Genomic DNA, 20,800 nt, shown 5'->3' on the forward strand with positions numbered 1-20,800 from the left:
CTCATTCACTTCAAAAAAATCCACTTGTCCCACAGTCCCGGACAAGCGTATGTCGAGCCCTCGTAAGCCTCGGACGGCCCCGGCCCAATTTAACCCCTGTATATATATATATATATAAAAAAAAATATTAGAAACTACCAATGATACTGGAGGAGTGAGATATTTTGCCTAATAGTCAAAACTGTAATGTTTGGGTGTAGAAATCATTTATACCAGATATTACAGTATTAATATGCAAATAGCTACAAATGTGGTTTACGTTAAAATACACATTAAAAACAGTGACTTAATAAAGCACAATTCATTTTATGCATCATAAAAGACATTTTAATTCAAATAATGATAACAGTAACAATATAATAAAGATATTTTGGTTATTTAATTTTTGTTGTTAAAAATAAAAACAAAGATGAATTACACACAATAGGACTAAATACAACAGATCAGAAGTTTTTCAGGTACAGTAGGTTTTTTTAACATGTAGAAACACTGACAGAGGTCATAATCGAGTAAGACTGGCTCATCTTTCAGGCAGTATATATATATATTTACTATAGTACTATATTTAGTAGCCTACGAGTTCAAGGGTGGGAAATCACGGGTTTGACTGCCGTTCCAGTGCACTTTCATGGGTAGAAGGTTGGAAAAACACGGGTTACGGGCTGCCTGGAAAATGGCATCAGTTACTATTTGTGAGAAGTAACTAGTAACTATAACTAATTACTTTTTTAAAGTAATGTGACTAAAACTACACATGACAGATATAGAAAGAAAACACTGACATTATTCACCACAACACTACATGATGAATTCAGAGCATGGTATTACCACAGTTCATGTAGAAAACATGGTTTATCATGTCAGGATACTTTCTAGATCAGGACGAGCAGTATGAACCACTGAACAAAGAAACTCCAACAATTCTGACACTTACAGTAATGATGTGATTCATCTGGCAAAGCATGGGTAGAATCACTCTAAAGTCTATTCTGGTTCATTAACACAGTTTCACTGATGATCCAGAACCAAAAGCAAACCCAGGATAGAGCGGTTGAGTGAATGTGGTCTGGACTGTGTGGATGAAGATCATTGTGTCTCCAGAGACGCTGTAGAAGGACAGAGTTCCTGCACTGTGATCCACATACACTCCTATTCTTCTGCTGATGGGCTTTACTGGGAGTTCAGTCTTTATGTTATTGTGTATGAATGAGTAACTGGAGGAAGAGCAAGACAAACTCCAGGACTGATCATTAGATCCAAACAAACACTCTTTACCTCGTCCCTTCCTGCTGATGCTCTTATATGACACTGATATAAACACACTAATATCACCACTCCTCTCAATCTCCCAGTAACAGCGTCCACACACACTCTCTCTACACAACACCTGAAGATACCAATCAAATCTGTCTGGATGATCAGGATACGGCTGGACTGTGTTAGTGAATGTAATCACTCTGTTCCCCTCAGACAGACGGAGGTTTTTATTCACTGTGTTCAGATCCAGATTGAGCTGATGAGAATCTGATGGAGATAAAACACATCAGAATCAGGAATATCATCAGTTTCTCATCAATCCTCCTGTTTATTATAATTCAAAGGTCTATTATTATATTTACACCATTCAAATGTTTGAGGTTAGTACGATTCTGATAGTTTAATTCAGCAAGGATCCATTAAATTGATTCAACAATAAGTGTAATAATTTGATTTATAAAGTTTTTAAGCATTGTAGGTCTATTGTTGGTGATTTTCAGTGCCGTAGACTTTGAACTTTCTTTAAATTTCCCCAAAGATTACATAGACTTGATACAAAATCCTGTTTATCCAGAATTTTTTACTACTGTGATTTTACCTCTAAATCTTGAATTAATGTTTTTAATTGGCTTTCAGTGAAAACTAATCATATTTATTCATTAGTTTCAGAAGACATCCTGTTTTTGAAAATATTGAATCCTCAGTTCCTTTTCAGTCAGTTCGACATACGTCAGTAGTGACCTAACGAATTGGGATATCGCCAAAGAGCCCTATCAGCTTTGAGTGAAACTAAACAAGCCAATGGAATTGGCATGAGATATTTGCATAATGCGCACCGCCTCCGCCAAGTGGATGCAATCGCACTCTGTCTTTCACTTCAGAGCCAAACTGTGTGTTCCTGCTATTAGACTAAGAGTGACTTCTCAAGCTTTTGAAGAACCATTGTTTTTCAGTGCTGGTGTTAAGGCACCTTACACCGAAGCCGCAAGCTTTCCCAGAGTGAGCTTCTCGAGCTATTTATGCAGCTCTCAACTGCTGTTTTCACAGCATTGTTTCTGCCCTGTTTGGTTTACAATTTGGGCAGGTTCCTCTGTGATTGTGACTCAGGGAGTGGTGTACCTGCAGTCACATCGTAGCTGTTCCCTGTGTGCTTCAGCACAAAGAACAAGAGCTGCATTTCCCCCTTCTAAAAGAGCTTCACAGACGAACCCTGCGTCTTTTTCAAGATGTCATTTTGTCTGTGTGTTACTGGATGTGGTCGTTCCCTGGTCCCCACTGATGGTCACAATCGCTGTGTCACATGCCTGGGCATTCATTATGCTGAAGTAGCTTTTTTGGATAGCTCATGTTCTCACTGCGGGAACATAACTATCTCAGTGTTGAGGTTTAGACTCTCATTCCTTGGTCCCCTCCCCTATGCCCCGTTTGGCAGTTTCTCTTGCTTCGGCCAGGGGAGCAGCGTGTCGGCGTGTAAGAAGGTTGACTTGAGAATTACGGTTAGGGCTTCCCCGCCGAACTCCGCTCCGTGGGTCCCTATCCCATCTATGACATTGTGGTGTTGCTGGAGGATAGCACTGGTCCCTCTCTTGGGCAACCAGTCATTTCCTTTGGTGCACCAGCGGACCAACAGATGTTGTTCAGAAGGTGAGCTAGAGTCCTCGGGAGATGAAGACTCAGCTGCACTGCCTCCCTCCGGGAACGTAGCGTTGCCTGAGCCCAAGTTGACAGCTATGCTTTCCCGGGCCGCCGAGAAGGTCAGGCTCATCTGGAATCCTCTATCACATCCCAAAACTTCTCAGCTGGACAACTGGTTTCTCAGGGCGGCCCTCTCTGGTTCTCAGCATCCCGCCCCAATACCATTCTTTCCAGAAGTGTATGAGGAGGTGATCAAGTCGTGGAGAACTCTGTATAGCGTTCGTGCCAGGCCTGGTCCCTCTTCCGCCTTCACCATTCTGGATGGCGGGGAGGCTAAGGAGTATGCTGGGATCCCCCAGTCGAGCAAGCCGTCATGATGCAACTGTGTCCAACAGCCATTGGCTTGCACGGTGCACTGCGTCTCCCATCCTGGGCGTGTAAATTCTCGTAGAGTCTGACAGAGAAAGCATGCCATGGACCTGCTAAAAGTCTCTCAGGCCAAATCGCTCATTGACATGCCTCAGGGTGGGCTTGACCAACAGCTGCTGGGGGAGTTGCGTGCCGCCACTGACCTCGCCCTCTGGGCAACTAAGGTGACGGCTCGCTCCATTGGTCAAGCGATGTCTACACTAGTAGTCCAGCAGTGCCACCTATAGCTGACATGAGGGAGACTGATAAGTATTGGTTCCTGGACTCCCCGTGTCTCAGATCAGTCTATTCTGGAGCTTCGTCCAGCAGTTCTCGGCCGCACAGAAGCAGAGGCAGATTGAGGCCATAAAACACATCCTGCTCTGGCGGGCCGCTGCTGCCTCCACCCCGCCTCCGGCTGCACAACCTCATTCTGCTCATCGCCTGCGTCATCCTCCGCCCCTGCAAAGTCTGCAAAGCAGCAGCCTCCACCTGCCAGATAGTAGGGAGCTGGACGCGCCCAGCCCACTCCGACCCCAGCCAAGCCAGGTGGCAAGACATTGAGGAAGCGGTCCTGAGACGGGCAACCTGGAGTAGATGTCAGCTCTAAGGAAGATGCATCTCTCCCACCCCCAAAGGAGGACCGGGGGGAAATTGTCTGTCATATTGTCCCGCCGCTGGCTTCCCAAAGTCCAGCGGTACACACCTTTTCACAAAGACAGCTGTTTCCCAGTCCTGCAGGTCCCAAGAGGGCACGGCTGGCAGTGTGCGGTGCTCCGCCTCGCCACTGTAAACCCTCTCTCACCTCGCCAACAGGTCCCAGTGTGTATGTCAAGGTCGCCTCCCTTACGCCGTTTCCCATACACACTGCCAACTCGCAGAGCCAAACCCCACGTTGGGCTGCTATGCCATCCGAGTCGGGTCCCAGCACTGCCCCACGACCGATACCTCTGTGGTGCCTTTCAGGGGTGTCCATTACACTTGCGTGTACCTAGACAATGCACTTGTTCTCTAGGCGAAGGATGCAATCGAGACGGTCCCTCCAGCCGATATGATGTCAGGATTCCTCAGCTCCTACTTGCTTGTACCCATGAAGGGTGGTGGGCTACAGCCAATCCTGGATCTCCGTGTCCTGAATCGGTCCCTTCACAGGCTGCCATTCAAGATGCTTATGCAGAAATGCATTTTCGAATGTATTCGTCCCCAGGATTGGTTCGCAGCGATCAACCTGAAGGATGTGTACATTCATGTCTTGATTCCGCCTCAACACAGACCTTTCCTACAGTTTGCGATTGAGGTTCGATCATATCAGTGCAAAGTCCTACCCTTCAGGTTGGCCCTGTCGCCCCGCGTCTCTGCGGAGGCGGCCAATGTTCCGCTCAAGGAACAGGGTGTTTGCATTCTTAACTACCTTCACGACTGGCTCATTCTGGCCAGCTCACGAGAGCAGTTGTGCGAACACAGGGACATGGTGTTAGCTCACCTCAGCCAGTTGGGTCTTTGGGTCAACTGGGACAAGAGCAAACTCGCCCCTGGGCAGAGGATCTCTTATCTTGGTATGGAACTGGACTCGGTCACCCGGACAGCACGCCTCACAGAGGAACGCGTCCAGTCAGCGTTGAACTGCCTGTCCAGGCATGCTGTGGTTTACACAGATGCTTCTGCCACTGGATGGGGAGCCACATACAACGAGCATGCAGTACAACGGGCATGCAGTGTCGGGTCTGTGGACAGGGCCTCATCTGCATTAGAATATCAATTGCTTTGAGATGCTAGTAGTGCATTTTGCACTGGGCCACTTCAAGGAGCTGTTATAAGACAAGGACATACTGGTCCGCTCAGACAGCACTGCGACTGTTGCGTTTATCAACCATCAAGGTAGTCTATGTTCCGGTCGCATGTCACAACCCGCCCGCCATCTCTTGCTATGAAGACAGAAGCATCTGAGGTCGCTTCGTACCATTCACGTCTCAGGCGTGCTCAACTGTGCAGTCGAGGAGCTCTCACGGCAGCCTCCAATTCCAGGCGAATGGAGACTCCATCCCCAGGTGGTCCAGCTGATTTGGAAATGTTTCAGGGCAGCACAGATAGATCTGTTTGCCTCACCGGGACACAGCCCATTGCCAGTTGTTTTATTCCCTGACTGAGGGCACTCTCGGCATGGATATGCGTTTCCCCCAGTGAGCCTACTTGCACAGCTCCTGTGCAAAGTCAGGGTGGACGAGGAGCAGGTCTTGCTAGTGTCTCTGTATTGGGCCACTCTGACCTAGTTTTCGGAACTGACTCTCCTCGCGACAGCACCTCCTTGACCCATTCCTCTGAGGAATGACCTTCTGACTCTGAGACAGGGCACCCTCTAGCACCCGCGTCTCAACCTCTGGAAACTCCATGTCTGGTCCCTGGATGGGACGCGGAGGTTCTAAGTGATCTCCCCCAGTCGGTTGTAGACACTATCACTTTCACTAGAGCTCCTTCTATGAGGATCCTCTATGCGTTGAAGTGGAACCCCTTCATCAAATGGTCTTCCTCTCACCGAGAGGACCCCCCATCATGTTTGGTCAGGTCTGTGCTTTCCTTCCTGCAAGAGGGCTTGGAGCGAAGGCTGTCTCCCTCCACCCTCAAGGTGTGTGTTGCCGCTATTGCTATACATCACGATGTAGTTTATGGTAGTGGTTAAAAGGGATCGTTGTTGATCCGTGATCTGTTCGGATCAAGCCCCACGGTTCGGGACGCATGTGATTCACGGATCATTTGCAAGTTTCACCGCAATAGAGAGAAAGGTTATCATTTGAACGTGTTTTGTCTTGCTAGTTTACACATTAAATAGATATAAAACCATTCCGGCGCTAGAAGAGGCAAAAGAGGATTTAATTTGGTATCCCACGTAGCGCTGTTATCGGTACACACAGACACGCATACAAGGCTCGCGCTGCGCACACACAGAGAGAGGCGCGTTCCAGATAGCTTGCAAACTCTACATTGATTTCTTTTTTGCGTCCTCAATGCACTTGGATGGACACATACACGCATTGTGTCAGTCAAAATACATGTATCCTCGTAACATATTCGGTTATGTCTTAATTGAACGAGGTGAGAATTCGGATGTGTATCTATCGGATGTGCGCGTGCATGGGGTCTTCTTAAAGTGACAGCAATCTATAAATACCTGCTGTTGTCTGTCATGTAAATCAAACAACAAAACAAAGCTTTAACAAAGATGAATCTATATTACATTTACAAAGTGAACAGTTTCATTTTATATGTATTACATTTATGTACACGAACATTAATACTACAGTTAAAACTTTATTTGTAACTTTGTTGTATTTTTCTATGCTTGTAATTGGTGTACAGTATTTGTTCTTTTTACAGTCTGTTCACTTGCCTTTAATGATGTATTAGTTAGGCTTGTAGTTTCTGCTGTGGTATCAGAGTTAAAGTGAGCTAAGTAATAAATGCACAGTTAAGTTACCCCCCAACCCCTAATTATTTTTTTTGTGCTGACCCGAAAAATGATCCGTGATCCGTGACTTCATAACCGTGATGTGATCCGAACCATGAGTTTTGTGATCCGTTGAACCACTAGTTTATGGTAAGTCTTTGGGGAAGCAAGACCTGATCATCAGGTTCCTGAGGGGAGCGAGGAGACTGAATCCGCCTCGCCCTTCCTCTTTACCCTCTTGGATTCTCTCCATGGTAATTACATCTCTCCGGGGTCATCCCTTTGAGCCTTTGCAGTCAGTGAAGTTAAAAGTACTGTCACTTAAGACTGTCCTCCTGGTTGCATTGGCCTCGGTCAAGAGGGTAGGTGACCTGCACGAATTTTCGGTCGACGAATCGTGCCTAGAATTCAGGCCCGGTGACTCTCACGTTGTCCTGAGACCCCATCCTGGATATGTGCCCAAGGTTCCTACCACTCCCTTCAGAGATCAGGTAGTGAACCTGCAAGCGCTGCCTTCGGAGGAGGCAGACCCAGCCCTGGCTTTGCTCTGTCCCGTCCGTGCTCTGCGCCTGTACGTGGATAGAATGCAAAGTTTTAGGACCTCAGATCAGTTCTTTGTCTGTTACGGAGGTCAGCAGAAGGGAAAGGCTAGTTCCAAGCAGAGGATGACCCGCTGGATAGTGGATGTCATCGCCTTAGCTTATCAGTCCCAAGGCGTGCCTTGTCCACTCGGGTTAAGAGCTCACTCCACTAGAGGAGTTGCCTCTTCCTGGGTGCTGGCGCCTCGCTGACAGATATCTGAAGAGATGCGGGTTGGGCTACACCCAACATGTTCGCTAGATTCTAGTGAACCTTCGTGTGGAACTGGTATCTTCCAGTAGTCAGTAAACATGAAGAACCTGTTTTAGTATCGGCTTGCAATGCCATTCCCGCTCCCTGGGCCGGATACGTGCATCCATTGCTCCAGTAGAGTTCCCCGCTTGGTGAACCCTGTCGAGTTCCTCCGCCTCCCCTTGTGGCTCGGACATTGCGGAGTTTCTGATGCCAGGTCAAATCTCCATATCTGACGTTGAGGTTTGGCTGGGTGCCATATGTTGTGACCCCTCCACGTGAGTGGTCCCATATGTGTATTTTCCACGGTCAAACTCCCCACGTTCAGCCCGTGTCTGTCACCTGTCAGATGAGTCTCCCCCTATCTTAGGCTGGAGCCATCCCAGGGACTCCATATGCGTACTGCCCACGGCCAGTCCATATGTGTATTCCCACGTAATTCCTCCCCTGCAGGGTACGTTGTGGTCTCCGCAGCATCCCCTATGGGTTCGCTTCCCCAGTTTTCTTACTGTAGTGGGTCTTCCGGAACAGCAGTAGACTCTCTCAGTGTAAGCTCGCCCCTTCTCTGCCCCCTGCGCAGGGAGGCTAGAGCTTTTGCTGGGCGCTGTAAGGGGTCAGTAACTGTGGTGCTTTATTTGGGATCCCATTTCGTCTCAGACTCAGGTTGTCTCCTCAGCAAAAAAAAAACAGAGTGTGATTGCATCCGCTTCCATATTTATACCCACCTGGCAGGGGCGGTGAGCATTATACACATCGCATGCCAATTCCATTTGGCTTGTTTAGTTTCACTCTGTTTTATGGATTATCTCAGCAAAGGAGAAGTGCTCACTAACACAGATTTAGACAGATTTGAGAGAAATTGGCCTTTTATGTACATACAAAAGTGTTGCGTTTATAATTTTGTTCACTGTAGAACAAATGAGGGAGCTGATGAGATAATTAATAGGACACAGGTGAATGTAAATTCTAAATAACCAGACTGAGAAAAACTAGGTCACAGGACAGAACCAAAAACACAATGAAAGAGGAAACATAAAACATACATGACTTATAATATACATTTTGGTGTATGTTATTATTATTCACTTTTATATAATTTAAAAAGCTTTTCATTATATGTCACATAACAGATTTGACTAGATAGTTTAAATATCATTATAAATAATTTCCCAAGTATAAAAAAGCCATGTGAATAGAAATTAAATGTATGAGTGTTAAATAAATGCTTCAAAAATTTGCACTGAAACCTTAATTGTGTAGATTATCACAAACTGCAGCCAATCAGCAAACAAGACGAAGAATTCGTATTCATTTTTCCAATGGAAAACAAGGAAAAAACATATCGAAAAACATAATGTGTTATATTGTGTCTAAATGCTAAACGCAGATGTTTTTCACTGGAAGTTTGGCAGCTGCACTACTTAAAGCTCACATAAACACTGAATTAAATAGTTGTAAAAAATGTTCACATTGTGTAGAATGTTGAAGAACATTTTCTTTTGTAAGTAATTACAAGTTTTATCTCCTAAATCTTTAGCATAAATGCGCCTTAAACAAATGTCTGCCAAAGAACACCTCAACACCCTCCTTTCAAAGATTTTGCTTCCAGTGGACTCGAACGGCACTACATGTCATGTCAAAAGCACCCCCACCCCAATCTACAGGAAGAACATGAACACACTTTGAGTTTCTCTGATATTTTTCTTAGTGACTTACAATGTAGGAAGTCATTCCTGGTTCTGGGAACAATGTTGGTGAAAGTGACTGTGGAAATCAACAGACATGAAGAGTGTGATTATCATGTCAAGAGAAAATGATCCCTGCATCCGTTCCTAAGACATTTCTAATATGATCTTCTACATGATATGAGATGATAGAGGATCATTTCTGAGAACAGATGAATCTCCAGGACTTTACCTCTGTCAGAGATCTTCTTCAGCTCCTCTTTGCAGAAATCCTCCAGTTTGTCTTTCAACTGACGGACATATTCTCTCACTACATCAAAAGAGGAGAGAGAACTGAAGGGATCGTCATTCACCTCTGTAGATTCAGGAGGAGCTGAGAGAGACTGGAAACTCTACAGAAAACAGAAATTAAAGCTCATCACCTCCACACTTCAGCCAATAACCTGCACTACTGTCAGATTTGAGCAGCTCTTGTTGATCTTTAGTAACTCTCCTCAATCCAGCACTTTCACAGCATCAACTTCATTTTTCTCATATTCATTATATCATGTTAGAGCTACAAATTATTGTGCCACATAACACTATATGTGAACTTTCGAGGAAAACACTTGGATGATCAAATAACATAAATGTAACAGATCAAGTGCATCAATAGCGTCACATGACAGGGTTGAGTAGATATGATCAGGAAAAGAAGTTCAAATGCAACAAGATAGTTTGATCATTATTTATAACTTTTGAGCAGTCAGTGGCTCTGAAACTCACAAGGACTCATAGGACACAATCCTAAGGTCAGGTTTTGTGGTTTAAATATGCTGAAGCATCACTAATATACAACTTCACTTCCTGTTTGAGGACTTCACTGTCAAATTCAATGTGTTAATGAAAATTATTATAAAAGGTTTCAGCAGGACTGAAGATTATCTGATTTTGGTAAACATTTCTCAGAATTTGTAGTAAAAATAATAAAAGTAAAGAGATGATGGGAAATCTAGCTGGGTGAGACTGGTACCATCAGGTTTGTTTTTAATTTTGTTTGTTTTGTTGTTAAATAAATAAATAAATAAATATAAATAAAAGTGTAAATATTAGTGAAGTTTTGAACTGTTGTTCTCTGGAAGCTCACTGTATCTTTCAGGAAAATGTTTCCCAAGAGATTTTCAGAGCTGAACTGCATTTGTAAGTGCGTCTCTTTGAAAAGAAGAAGATCAGATGAGAGTCTGACTGATGATTATATAATAACCGAACACACAGATCAACACTTCAGTAAACGGCTCTTTCTGCTCTCATGAAATGTTTCTCTGTGAGTCTCTTGCTCAAGTCCACTATGATCCTGTTCTTCTAGATCTCTGTTACCTGCAGGAAATGGATGTGATCCTGTGTGTGTGAAAGCTGCTCCAGCTCAGCGTCTCTCCTCCTCAGATCATTGATCTCCTGCTCCAGTCGCTCCAGTCGTCCTTCAGCTCGACTCACTGCAGTCTTTTCCTGATCTCTGATCCGCTGTGTGGCCTCAGAGCGGCTTCTCTCAATAGAGCGGATGAGCTCAGTGAAGATCCTCTCACTGTCCTCCACTGCTGTCTGTGCAGAGCGCTGTTAGGACACACATCACAATCACACAGTGGCTTCAGTGAGTCTGACTGAGACTTCTCAAACTTCTCTTCTTCTCCAAACTCACCTTATGAGACTCCACAGCCTCTCTCAGCTGCTGAAGATCTTTCTCTCTCTGCTGGATCCTCTGCTGGAACGACCTCTGCATCTCCTTCAGCTGGTGCTAAAGGTCAAAACAATCACATCACATACATCACATAAATCAAGTAAACAAATATTAATCCAGTATCTGTGAAGTGTTGAGATTGAGGGGTTAAAGGTCCTTCATGATAAGGTTATAGGTTCACTCATAAGAACTATTCCTATAAAACTAGGCACTGATGTCACCCAGAAATGTAAACACTATTTATTAGCAAGGTAACATAGATTGGCAGTTTAAGGCATTCAATTCTTAAGCACAAGACATATCTCTTTAAAAATCTACAGGAGATTTTATTGATTGTTCTAACACAAACACACATTCACACGAGTCACAGAAAGAAAGTAAGGAAACAATGAGTTTTGAGAGAGTGAAATGATGAAATCCCAGTTAAGTTTCTAGCAAAATATGCACTTCATATGACCTGATCTGAACAAACCATCAATCATTAATTTTAACCTTCTACCGCTTCTTAGGCGGATTATTAGACTTTATATCACTGCACCAGTTCAGTTAGAATCTGGAGGTAGTTGCGTTTGTCGTTTGTGTCTTTAAATGCGGATTCCCTTGTCGACATCCTTGGCTTGGAGAAAAGGGATTTCCCCAGTTCATTGATTTGTTGAATGTCTTTTCAGGTCCGGATGGATGTTGTGGGAAGCCAATCGCATTCTTGTGTGCTGGCAAATGAATGGGGTATCCCTTATGGCTGAAGTGTACAGCTGAGATGGAAACAGACTGTAGAGTTGTTGATTAAACTTTGCAGCAAAACTTAACTCAGAACACGAGACTCTGAATGGATATTTTTTTAAAAAGAACAGAAAGTGAGTGTGACGAGAGTAAGTTGGATGGCTTGAATGAAACTGCTTGGCTGCTCTTCATTATCTGCTTGTCATTGTCTTTTTCTTTGTCTGTTGATCTTGTTCTTGTTCGAACTGCCCTTTGTCATTCTGATCTGACTATTTAAACTTAGGTGTTTGTAAAACATTGAACATTCCCTAAAATACCTTCTTTTCTTACCTTCTCTCTCAGAAAAAATAACATGTGTAAATAATGACCAAGGTTCCAGGTTAACTTTTTTTTTACTAGGAGCACTGACGCCCCTAAATGAATATTTTAGGAGAAAAAGCAGAAAATCAATGGGCACACCTTATATCGATCTGCAATGCAATTATTCATATTTAGAGTTTTGAGGTGTTGGAAAATGTGAAGCACCTAAAAGTCTTTGAAAAGGTTCTCATAAGCTCTCAAAAGGTTGTATGAACCCTGAAATTAATAATGTATAAACATTCGACTATATCTGCCACAATACCGTAGTTACAGTTAGCATTGCTGCATAGAAGTCCATAGTGATGTTATTAATACTGTGGTGAATTCAAACACTGTGTAGAAACGGTGTCACGTGATCGAGATCAACCTGTAAACTCCTGTTCTGAGCTCTTGCTGCATTTATCTAGGCTGATAAACAGTCCAAGCTGCACAGCTCAAGTGAGTAGCATTGATGTTTTGATGGCATCTTTCACATGGAACAGAAATAGTATCTCTTATCAGTTGGGCAAAGTGGTGGTGGCACCAGTGCGACTTCTAACAAAGTTTAGTCGCACCAGCAGGAAAAAAAGGTCAATTGGTCATTTGTAGGCAGATTTCACGCACAGATTCATGCATACACATGCTTAGTGTCACGGAGACGAACCCCGTGATTCCCTCTACTGGCCAGCAGAGGGCTCCATCTCCTGAATACTGACACTCACGCATCCACTCATCCATGTATACTGATTCGCACTACATTCCCCGTAACCCCGTGCCTTGGACTCTGATTGATCGCCAGCTGCAGCTCGTTATGAACACTATTTAAGCAGCACCCAGACACCATTCCTACGCGAAGTCTTGATCCTTGCCCCGGCTGACAATTCTGAGCGTTTATACCCTGTTGGATTATCTGTTGCTGTCTTTCTTTGTTTATCGTTACTGACCCGTTGCTGCCTGCCCACCGACCTAGTGCCTGTACTTTGGACTGTGAACCTTGCTTGCTACCCTGCCTGTTTTCGACCACGATTCTGCCTGCTCTTCATTGCTGTGTTTGCTGGTTCTGACCCCTGCCTGTACGACGACGAGTACTTTTAATAAAGCTTGCATAATGGATCCTATGTCGAGTGATGAGTCATTACAGAAGACTTCGCCACAACCCGATCCAGCGGCTTACGTTCGTCTGTGTGCTCACATGGCTGCCCAGGCGAGTCAGATCGCTGCTAATCAACACCAGCTGAATCGTCTGACTACCATCACGGAGGAGCTGGCTAAGGCCGTCCAGAGTCTTCACAGCACTGCTGCCGCGACACCTACCCCGGTTGCGGCCGCCATTACACACGCGGCTGAGACGCCGTCTCACGTTAATCCCCGTCTGGCGTTCCCGGAGAAGTTCGACGGAGACGCTGCGAAATGCAAGGGCTTCCTGCTCCAGTGCTCCTTGTTTGTCGAGCAACAACCAACCCTTTACAACACCGAGAGGGGTAAAATCGCTTTTGTTTGCTCTCTGTTGACGGGAAGAGCGTTGGACTGGATTACTGCGGTCTGGAACGCTGAGGGCACGGCGTTTGTCTCATTTGAAGATTTTCTCAGGCAATTCCGTGAGGTTTTTGATCACCCCAGAGAGGGAAAGGGAGCGGGCGAGCGCTTACTGGAATTAACCCAAGGGAGATTAACGGCAGCTGAGTACGCCATGAGTTTTCGCACGCTGGCTGCACAGACAACCTGGGTGAGTGACACGCTCAAAGTTTTGTTTCGCAAAGGTCTCAGTCACGAATTACAAACCGAGCTAGCATGCCGTGATGAGGGTAGAGACCTCAACAGCTTCATTGAACTGGCCATATCCATCGATAACCTGCAGCGTGCACGCCGCACTAGCTCGCGACGCCCAGTATTCACTGCTCCACCGTGTCATGAAGAAACGCCAGAGCCCATGCAGGTGAACACCTATCACCTCTCGGCCGAAGAGAGAAATCGCCGCCTCACCAACCGCCTATGCTTATACTGTGGATTACCTGGCCATCAGCGGGTCTCATGTCCCTCCCGTCCGTCACCTGCTACAGCCAAATCGGTGAGTCCCACCTCGAACTCTGTCACTTCCCTGAACTGTGTAACTGTACCGATTACCTTATTGATTCATGATAAGCGAGTGGTCACCACTGCCCTGTTGGATTCCGGTGCAGCCGGTAATTTCATTTCTGAGGATTTCGCTAAGTCCCATGACATCTCTCTCATTCCCTGTTCAATTTCCCTCTCTATAGCCACGATAGATGGACGCCCTCTGGGGACGGGCTCAATTAACCAACTATCCCAAGAACTGTCGATGTCAACTGGTTTACTGCACAACGAACTAATTCAATTCTACGTACTGCCTGTGTCCAACACCCCAGTCATTCTAGGTTTACCGTGGTTACGGCTCCATGACCCACAAATTTCGTGGAGAGAGGGACAAATCACCAGGTGGAGCGTCCGATGCCAACACTCATGCCTGTCTGCCATAGCACCCATTCCTGTTCACGCTGTCTGTGTAAAGCCAGAGGAGTCGCCCGTTCCCAATCTGCCTAAGGATTACCACGACCTCACCATGGCATTCAGTAAGGAAAAAGCTAACACTCTTCCCCCACACCGAGCTCATGACTGTGCCATTGATCTCCTTCCAGGTCATTCTCCTCCCCGAGGCCGCATCTTCCCTCTGTCCCAGCCGGAGTCTGAAGCCATGGCTCAATATATAGAGGAGGAGTTGAAAAAGGGGTTCATTCGTCCGTCAACATCCCCTGCATCCGCAGGCTTCTTCTTCATACGAAAGAGGGATGGGGGACTTCGGCCGTGCATCGATTATAGGGGTCTCAACGAGATCACAGTGAAATTCCGTTACCCTCTGCCACTGGTGCCCTCAGCCCTGGAACAGCTACGCACCGCACGATATTTCACTAAATTGGATTTACGCTGCGCCTACAATCTGATCCGCATCAGGGAGGGTGACGAGTAGAAGACAGCCTTTTCCACGACTAACGGGCACTACGAATACCGGGTTATGCCGTTCGGCCTTGTCAACAGTCCGTCAATCTTCCAGTCATTCGTCAATGACATATTCAGGGACATGCTGAACAGGTCGGTGATTATTTACATTGACGATATCCTTATATATTCGAACACCCTTGATGATCACATTCACCAAGTCAGAGCTGTACTTCAAAGACTAATCGACCATAAACTGTATGCCAAAGCAGAGAAGTGCGAGTTCCACACCACATCCACCACCTTCCTTGGATACGTCATCAGCCCAGAGGGGGTCGCCATGGACGAGTGTAAGGTCAATGCCGTCCTCAAGTGACCCGAGCCCAGCACCTTGAAGGAGTTACAACGCTTCTTAGGGTTCGCCAACTTCTATCGTCGATTTATTCGGAACTTCAGCATCATAGTAAGCCCTCTTACATCCATGGTCAAGAAGGGAACTCGTCATCTTATATGGTCGGACACAGCTCGCCAAGCCTTCCAGGAACTCAAACAGCGCTTTATCACCGCACCCATACTGTGCCATCCCGACCCCTCGATTCCCTTCATAGTCGAAGTGGACGCTTCGAATACTGGAGTGGGGGCAGTCCTCTCACAACGACAGGGTCCACTAGCCAAAGTCCATCCCTGTGCCTTCTACTCCCGCAAGCTTAACCCAGCGGAACGCAACTATGATGTAGGAGACCGGGAACTCCTCGCCATGAAATCAGCTTTCGAGGAGTGGAGGCATTGGCTAGAGGGTGCTAACTACCCCTTCACGGTTCTCACTGACCACAAGAATCTGGAGTACCTGCGAACAGCCAAACGTCTCAACCCACGTCAAGCCAGATGGTCCTTATTCTTTACACGCTTCAATTTCACGGTCACCTATTGTCCGGGCTCTAAGAACGTCAAGGCTGACGCCCTGTCTCGCCTACACGAGGAGGAACAAACCCCCAGTGACCCCGAAACCATTCTCCCCTTTCAAGTGGTCATAGCACCCATCCAGTGGGACATCATGACTCTCATTCAGCAACATAACGCTCAACAGGAGATTCCAGCCGCATGCCCACCCGACAAAGTGTTTGTGCCTCGCCACCTCCGTGACCAAGTCCTGAATCTCACCCACAGTCTGCTCGCTTCCGGCCACCCTGGTATCACGGCCACCATCCATCTGCTACAAAATCGCTTCTGGTGGGAGTCTCTAGTCAAGGACGCCACGGCCTTTGTTCAGCATTGTCACACCTGCAACGTGCATAAGAGTCCAAGACAGCTACCTGCCGGATTACTCCAACCACTTCCCACACCTCAGCGTCCCTGGTCTCACATAGCCATCGACTTCATCACCGACCTCCCTCCGTCCCAAGGTAACACCGTCATATTCACAGTCATTGATCGCTTCTCTAAAGCCTGCCGTTTAATCCCTCAGCCCAAACTCCCGACGGCCATGCAGACTGCAGAACTCCTATGTAACTGGGTCTTTCGTCTCTACAGGTTACCGGAGGATATCGTCTCAGATCGTGGTCCCCAGTTCACCTCTCGTCTTTGGAGAGCCTTCTTCCAGGCGTTGGACGTCAACGTAAGCCTGACTTCCGGCTACCATCCTCAGGCCAATGGACAGGTCGAAAGACTCAATCAAGAACTTACTCGCTTCCTCCGATCTTACTGCCACCAGAATCAGGAGGATTGGGGGCGATATCTCCTATGGGCCGAGTACGCTCAGAACTCTTTAGTAAAACCTGCCACCGGTATCACCCCATTCAAGTGTGTCTTGGGCTACCAACCACCCATGTTCCCGTGGTCGGGAGAACCAACCGATGTGCCAGCGGTCACTGACTGGCTCAACAGAAGTGAGGAGACCTGGAACCAAGCTCATGTCCATCTCCAACAAGCCATTCGCCGCCAGAGAGAATACGCAGATCGTCGACGACGCCCCGGACCAGAATATCACCCCGGTCAATGGGTTTGGCTCTCGACCCGGGATCTTCGCCTCCGGCTCCCCTGTAAAAAGTTGAGTCCAAGGTACGTGGGTCCTTTCAAAATCACCCGTCAAATCACACCTGTATCATACCGTCTTGCATTACCTAACACCTACCGTATTTCTCCCACATTTCATGTTTCCTTGCTCAAGCCCGCTGCTGACCCCGGTGAGGAGGGAGAGGGGAGGTCCCGTGAGCAGAGTCCCCAGCCCGTCCTTGTGGAAGGCGAGGAGGTGTATCAGGTGCGAGAACTCCTTAACTCCAGACGTCGGGGACGCATCATCCAATATTTGGTGGACTGGGAGGGGTACGGTCCCGAGGAGCAATCTTGGGTCGACGCTGAGGATATACTTGATCCCAACCTGATCGACGAATTTCACCGCGACCACCCAGAGCGACCGGCCCCTCGACCACGCGGTAGGCCCCGACGTCGTGTTCCACCTCGCGCCAGGAGTCGCTCGCAGGGAGGGGGCTCTGTCACGGAGACGAACCCCGTGATTCCCTCTACTGGCCAGCAGAGGGCTCCATCTCCTGAATACTGACACTCACGCATCCACTCATCCATGTATACTGATTCGCACTACATTCCCCATAACCCCGTGCCTTGGACTCTGATTGATCGCCAGCTGCAGCTCGTTATGAACACTATTTAAGCAGCACCCAGACACCATTCCTACGCGAAGTCTTGATCCTTGCCCCGGCTGACAATTCTGAGCGTTTATACCCTGTTGGATTATCTGTTGCTGTCTTTGTTTGTTTATCGTTACTGACCCGTTGCTGCCTGCCCACCGACCTAGTGCCTGTACTTTGGACTGTGAACCTTGCTTGCTACCCTGACCTCCTGCCTGTTTTCGACCACGATTCTGCCTGCTCTTCATTGCTGTGTTTGCTGGTTCTGACCCCTGCCTGTACGACGACGAGTACTTTTAATAAAGCTTGCATAATGGATCCTATGTCGAGTGATGAGTCATTACACTTAGTAAATGAAGACACACTGTTTTTAACACCCTGAATCTAAACCGTTTTTTCAGCCTTCCTAATGCAGATTAACTTGATGGTTGAAATGTACTTTTAACACTATTCCTCAACAGTTCACAACATCACTCTTTTATTTTTTTTCTTAACATTTTTATAACGACTGCTTTCTGAACCATGCAGTTTGATGCAGGTCAGGTGTTATAAATTAAGTTAGGTAGATGTGTTAGGTGCCTAATCCTGTCAATCATCATTATAATCAATCAGCATGTATAAGCAGCAGTCATTGTGCCGTTCTAGCGACAATTCTTGGGCATCACTTCACCTCCGTATCACCAGTTATGGTAAGGCGCATTAAATTTCTAACACACATGCTAAACAGTAGACCAATCACAACAGACTGTGACCGACTGACCGATCAGAGCAGACTTAATTTTAGAATTTGGGTTTTAAAGAAAACAAAACTAAAACTGTTCAGACAGAGAGGGTGAAAACTAGGGATGCAGTGATACCGATACTAGTATCGGGTATCGAGCCGATACCAAGCTCATGTACTTGTACTCGTATTAGTAAAAATACCCCCAATACCAAAGACCGAAACCTCATGTGACGTAACTAACAGAATTTTCTGTGCACAAAGACACCGATGGCAGCAGCATAAACAATGTCAGCCTCAGAGGTGTGGAAATACTTCAAACACACACATTGCGAACTGCACGCTTTCAATCACAATTTGTCATCGATTAGTGAAGGCGGGATAGGCGGAATCACACTGAATGACACAGACCAGAAGCGCTCTTTCTTTCTTGTGCGCAATCCCAGTTCTCTCAGACAGCGCGCGATCAGTTTTCCTCGCGCCTGAATGGTCAAATGCACACATAGTTTTCAAAATGTCCATTGTATGGAGTATCTCACGTAAATACAGTCGGTTATGACTTAAGTGGATGTAAACATTTGGGTGAAAACAGGATATGTGTCAGTATCTTAAAGGGACCGTAGCTTATATTTGTCATTAATGTTAATAAAACAACAAAATATGTTAAATAAATGTATACATGGTAAGTTAAACATACTGTATCTGAAAAACAAGTTTATTTAATTTGTATCTCTATAGTATTTGTTGTATTGTTTGTAATTTGTTTGTAAATTTCTTTTTATATAACAACAATTATATATATTGGTAATTATGTCCTTTGAAGGTTATTGGACACCGTGAAATTTTTGTTCTTTAAGTTTGTGACAAGCACATAAAGATTATTACTTTTTTCATTAGAGTAATAATAAAGAAGCTGTCCTACATTCATTAGTCTCACTGTGCTGTGCTTGGAAAAATACAACATCACCAAAAAAACAAAAGAGAGAAATTATTATTAAAATATAGGTATCAGTATCGGCGAGTATAAAAAAAAAAAATCGGTACTCGTACTCGGTCCTTAAAAAATGGTATCGGTGCATCCCTAGTGTAAACTGACATTAAATATGTAAATGTATTCTAGTAGACCCCATAAACAAAATTATGAGCCTGTAAATAAGGATAATGGGGCATTTTTAAGTTCATACCTGTTTCTCTGTCCTCTGTGCTGCAGCTGATACAGTGTCGTGGTTTTTATGTTCATCTATCATACACAACACACATATACACTTCTGATCAGTGCGGCAGAAAACCTCAAGGATCTTGTTGTGTTTCTGGCAGATCATCTCCTGCAGTCGTCCAGTGGCATCAGTGAGATTGTGTCTCTTTCCTTTAAACCAACTCTCATGTTGTTCAAGGTGATTCTGACAGTAGGAGTTCAGACACACCAGACAGGACTTGATGGCTTTGTGTTTTCTTCCAGTACAGACGTCACACTGCACATCTCCAGCTCCAGCGTAACAGTCAGCAGTAAGTTTAGTCTTCTTCAGTTTCTCCACCATTTCAGCCAGAATGGTGTTTTTAGCTAAAGCAGGTCTTGGACTGAAGGTCTGTCTGCACTGAGGACAGCTGTAGACTCTCATCTGATCCTCCTGATCCCAGCAGCCTGTAATACAGATCTTACAGTAACTGTGTCCACAGGGAATGGCCACTGGATCCTTCAGGACATCCAGACACACTGGACACCTGAACTCATCCTGAGAAAATCTGGCTTCTGCCATTTTACTGCATGAACACAGAGACACAAACACACAACAGCTCAACTACACTTCAGTTTCTCTTTCTCTGAAGTCAGGTGTTTCCTGTTTCCGGATTCTGTGTTTGATTGATGTGTGTAAAACGTGTGTCTGTAAAGCAGTTTCCTCATTCCTGGTCCTGAAGAGCTGCTAAGTTTTTAGTTTTCATGTGTGTTCAGTAAAAGGCTTTTCAATCTACAAAATATACAAATCTGTTGTAAAACTAACTGCACAATGGTAATGTGGCAGAAAGTATTTTTGTTATCAAGCTTTTAATATTTTAACGAATACAATATTTAAATACTATTTTTCTTAACAAATAACATTACATTTACATTTATGGTTAAAATACATTTAAACCATATAGTTAAATTTTACCATGGTAGTGACGTTGTCAGGGGTTGGTTGACGAAAGAAGACGAAAAGAAGCTTCAAAACTCAGGAGAACAAATATACACAAACGTGAACCAACAAAGACTGAGGGAGAACACGGGGAATATATACAGGGCAAAAAGAGGAGCAAACGAGACTAATAAACAAGACAGACCTGAATAGAGGTCTGCGTGGGACTGTTTTTTTCGTCCCGTTCCCACAATGGTTCTATTCCGCACGCACCCGTACCCGCCTAAAATTCACTCTGTGTTCACCTGCTATCCGCATAGCGATTTTCTTCCTG

General features: G+C 45.6%; 1 protein-coding gene across 1 annotated transcript; it reads right to left on the bottom strand.

The window, feature by feature from the left end:
- Nucleotides 1-382: 382 nt before the first annotated feature.
- Nucleotides 383-20,135, bottom strand: LOC137024920 (tripartite motif-containing protein 16-like). The gene is made up of 6 exons (XM_067392875.1): nt 19,537-20,135; nt 10,934-11,029; nt 10,615-10,848; nt 9,491-9,650; nt 9,290-9,337; nt 383-1,524 (listed from the first exon to the last, which is right to left on the bottom strand). The coding sequence occupies exons 1-6, from the start codon at nt 20,107-20,109 to the stop codon at nt 998-1,000; spliced, it is 1,638 nt and encodes a 545-aa protein (XP_067248976.1). The 5' UTR covers nt 20,110-20,135; the 3' UTR covers nt 383-997.
- Between the last annotated feature and the right edge of the window lie 665 nt (nt 20,136-20,800).

Source organism: Chanodichthys erythropterus, chromosome 8 (genome assembly GCF_024489055.1).
Source record: "Chanodichthys erythropterus isolate Z2021 chromosome 8, ASM2448905v1, whole genome shotgun sequence".
In the NCBI taxonomy this organism is placed as follows: Eukaryota; Metazoa; Chordata; class Actinopteri; order Cypriniformes; family Xenocyprididae; genus Chanodichthys; species Chanodichthys erythropterus.

What these genes read in the sequence shown, in the direction of transcription:
- LOC137024920 (XM_067392875.1), bottom strand. Translation starts at nt 20,109, where the DNA reads ATGGCAGAAGCCAGATTTTCTCAGGATGAGTTCAGGTGTCCAGTGTGT. An exon ending in AGGCTGTGGAGTCTCATAAG is followed by an intron (nt 10,849 to 10,933) that starts GTGAGTTTGGAG and finishes GTGTCCTAACAG; the next exon opens with CGCTCTGCACAGACAGCAGT. An exon ending in CAGGAATGACTTCCTACATT is followed by an intron (nt 1,525 to 9,289) that starts GTAAGTCACTAA and finishes TATCTCCATCAG; the next exon opens with ATTCTCATCAGCTCAATCTG.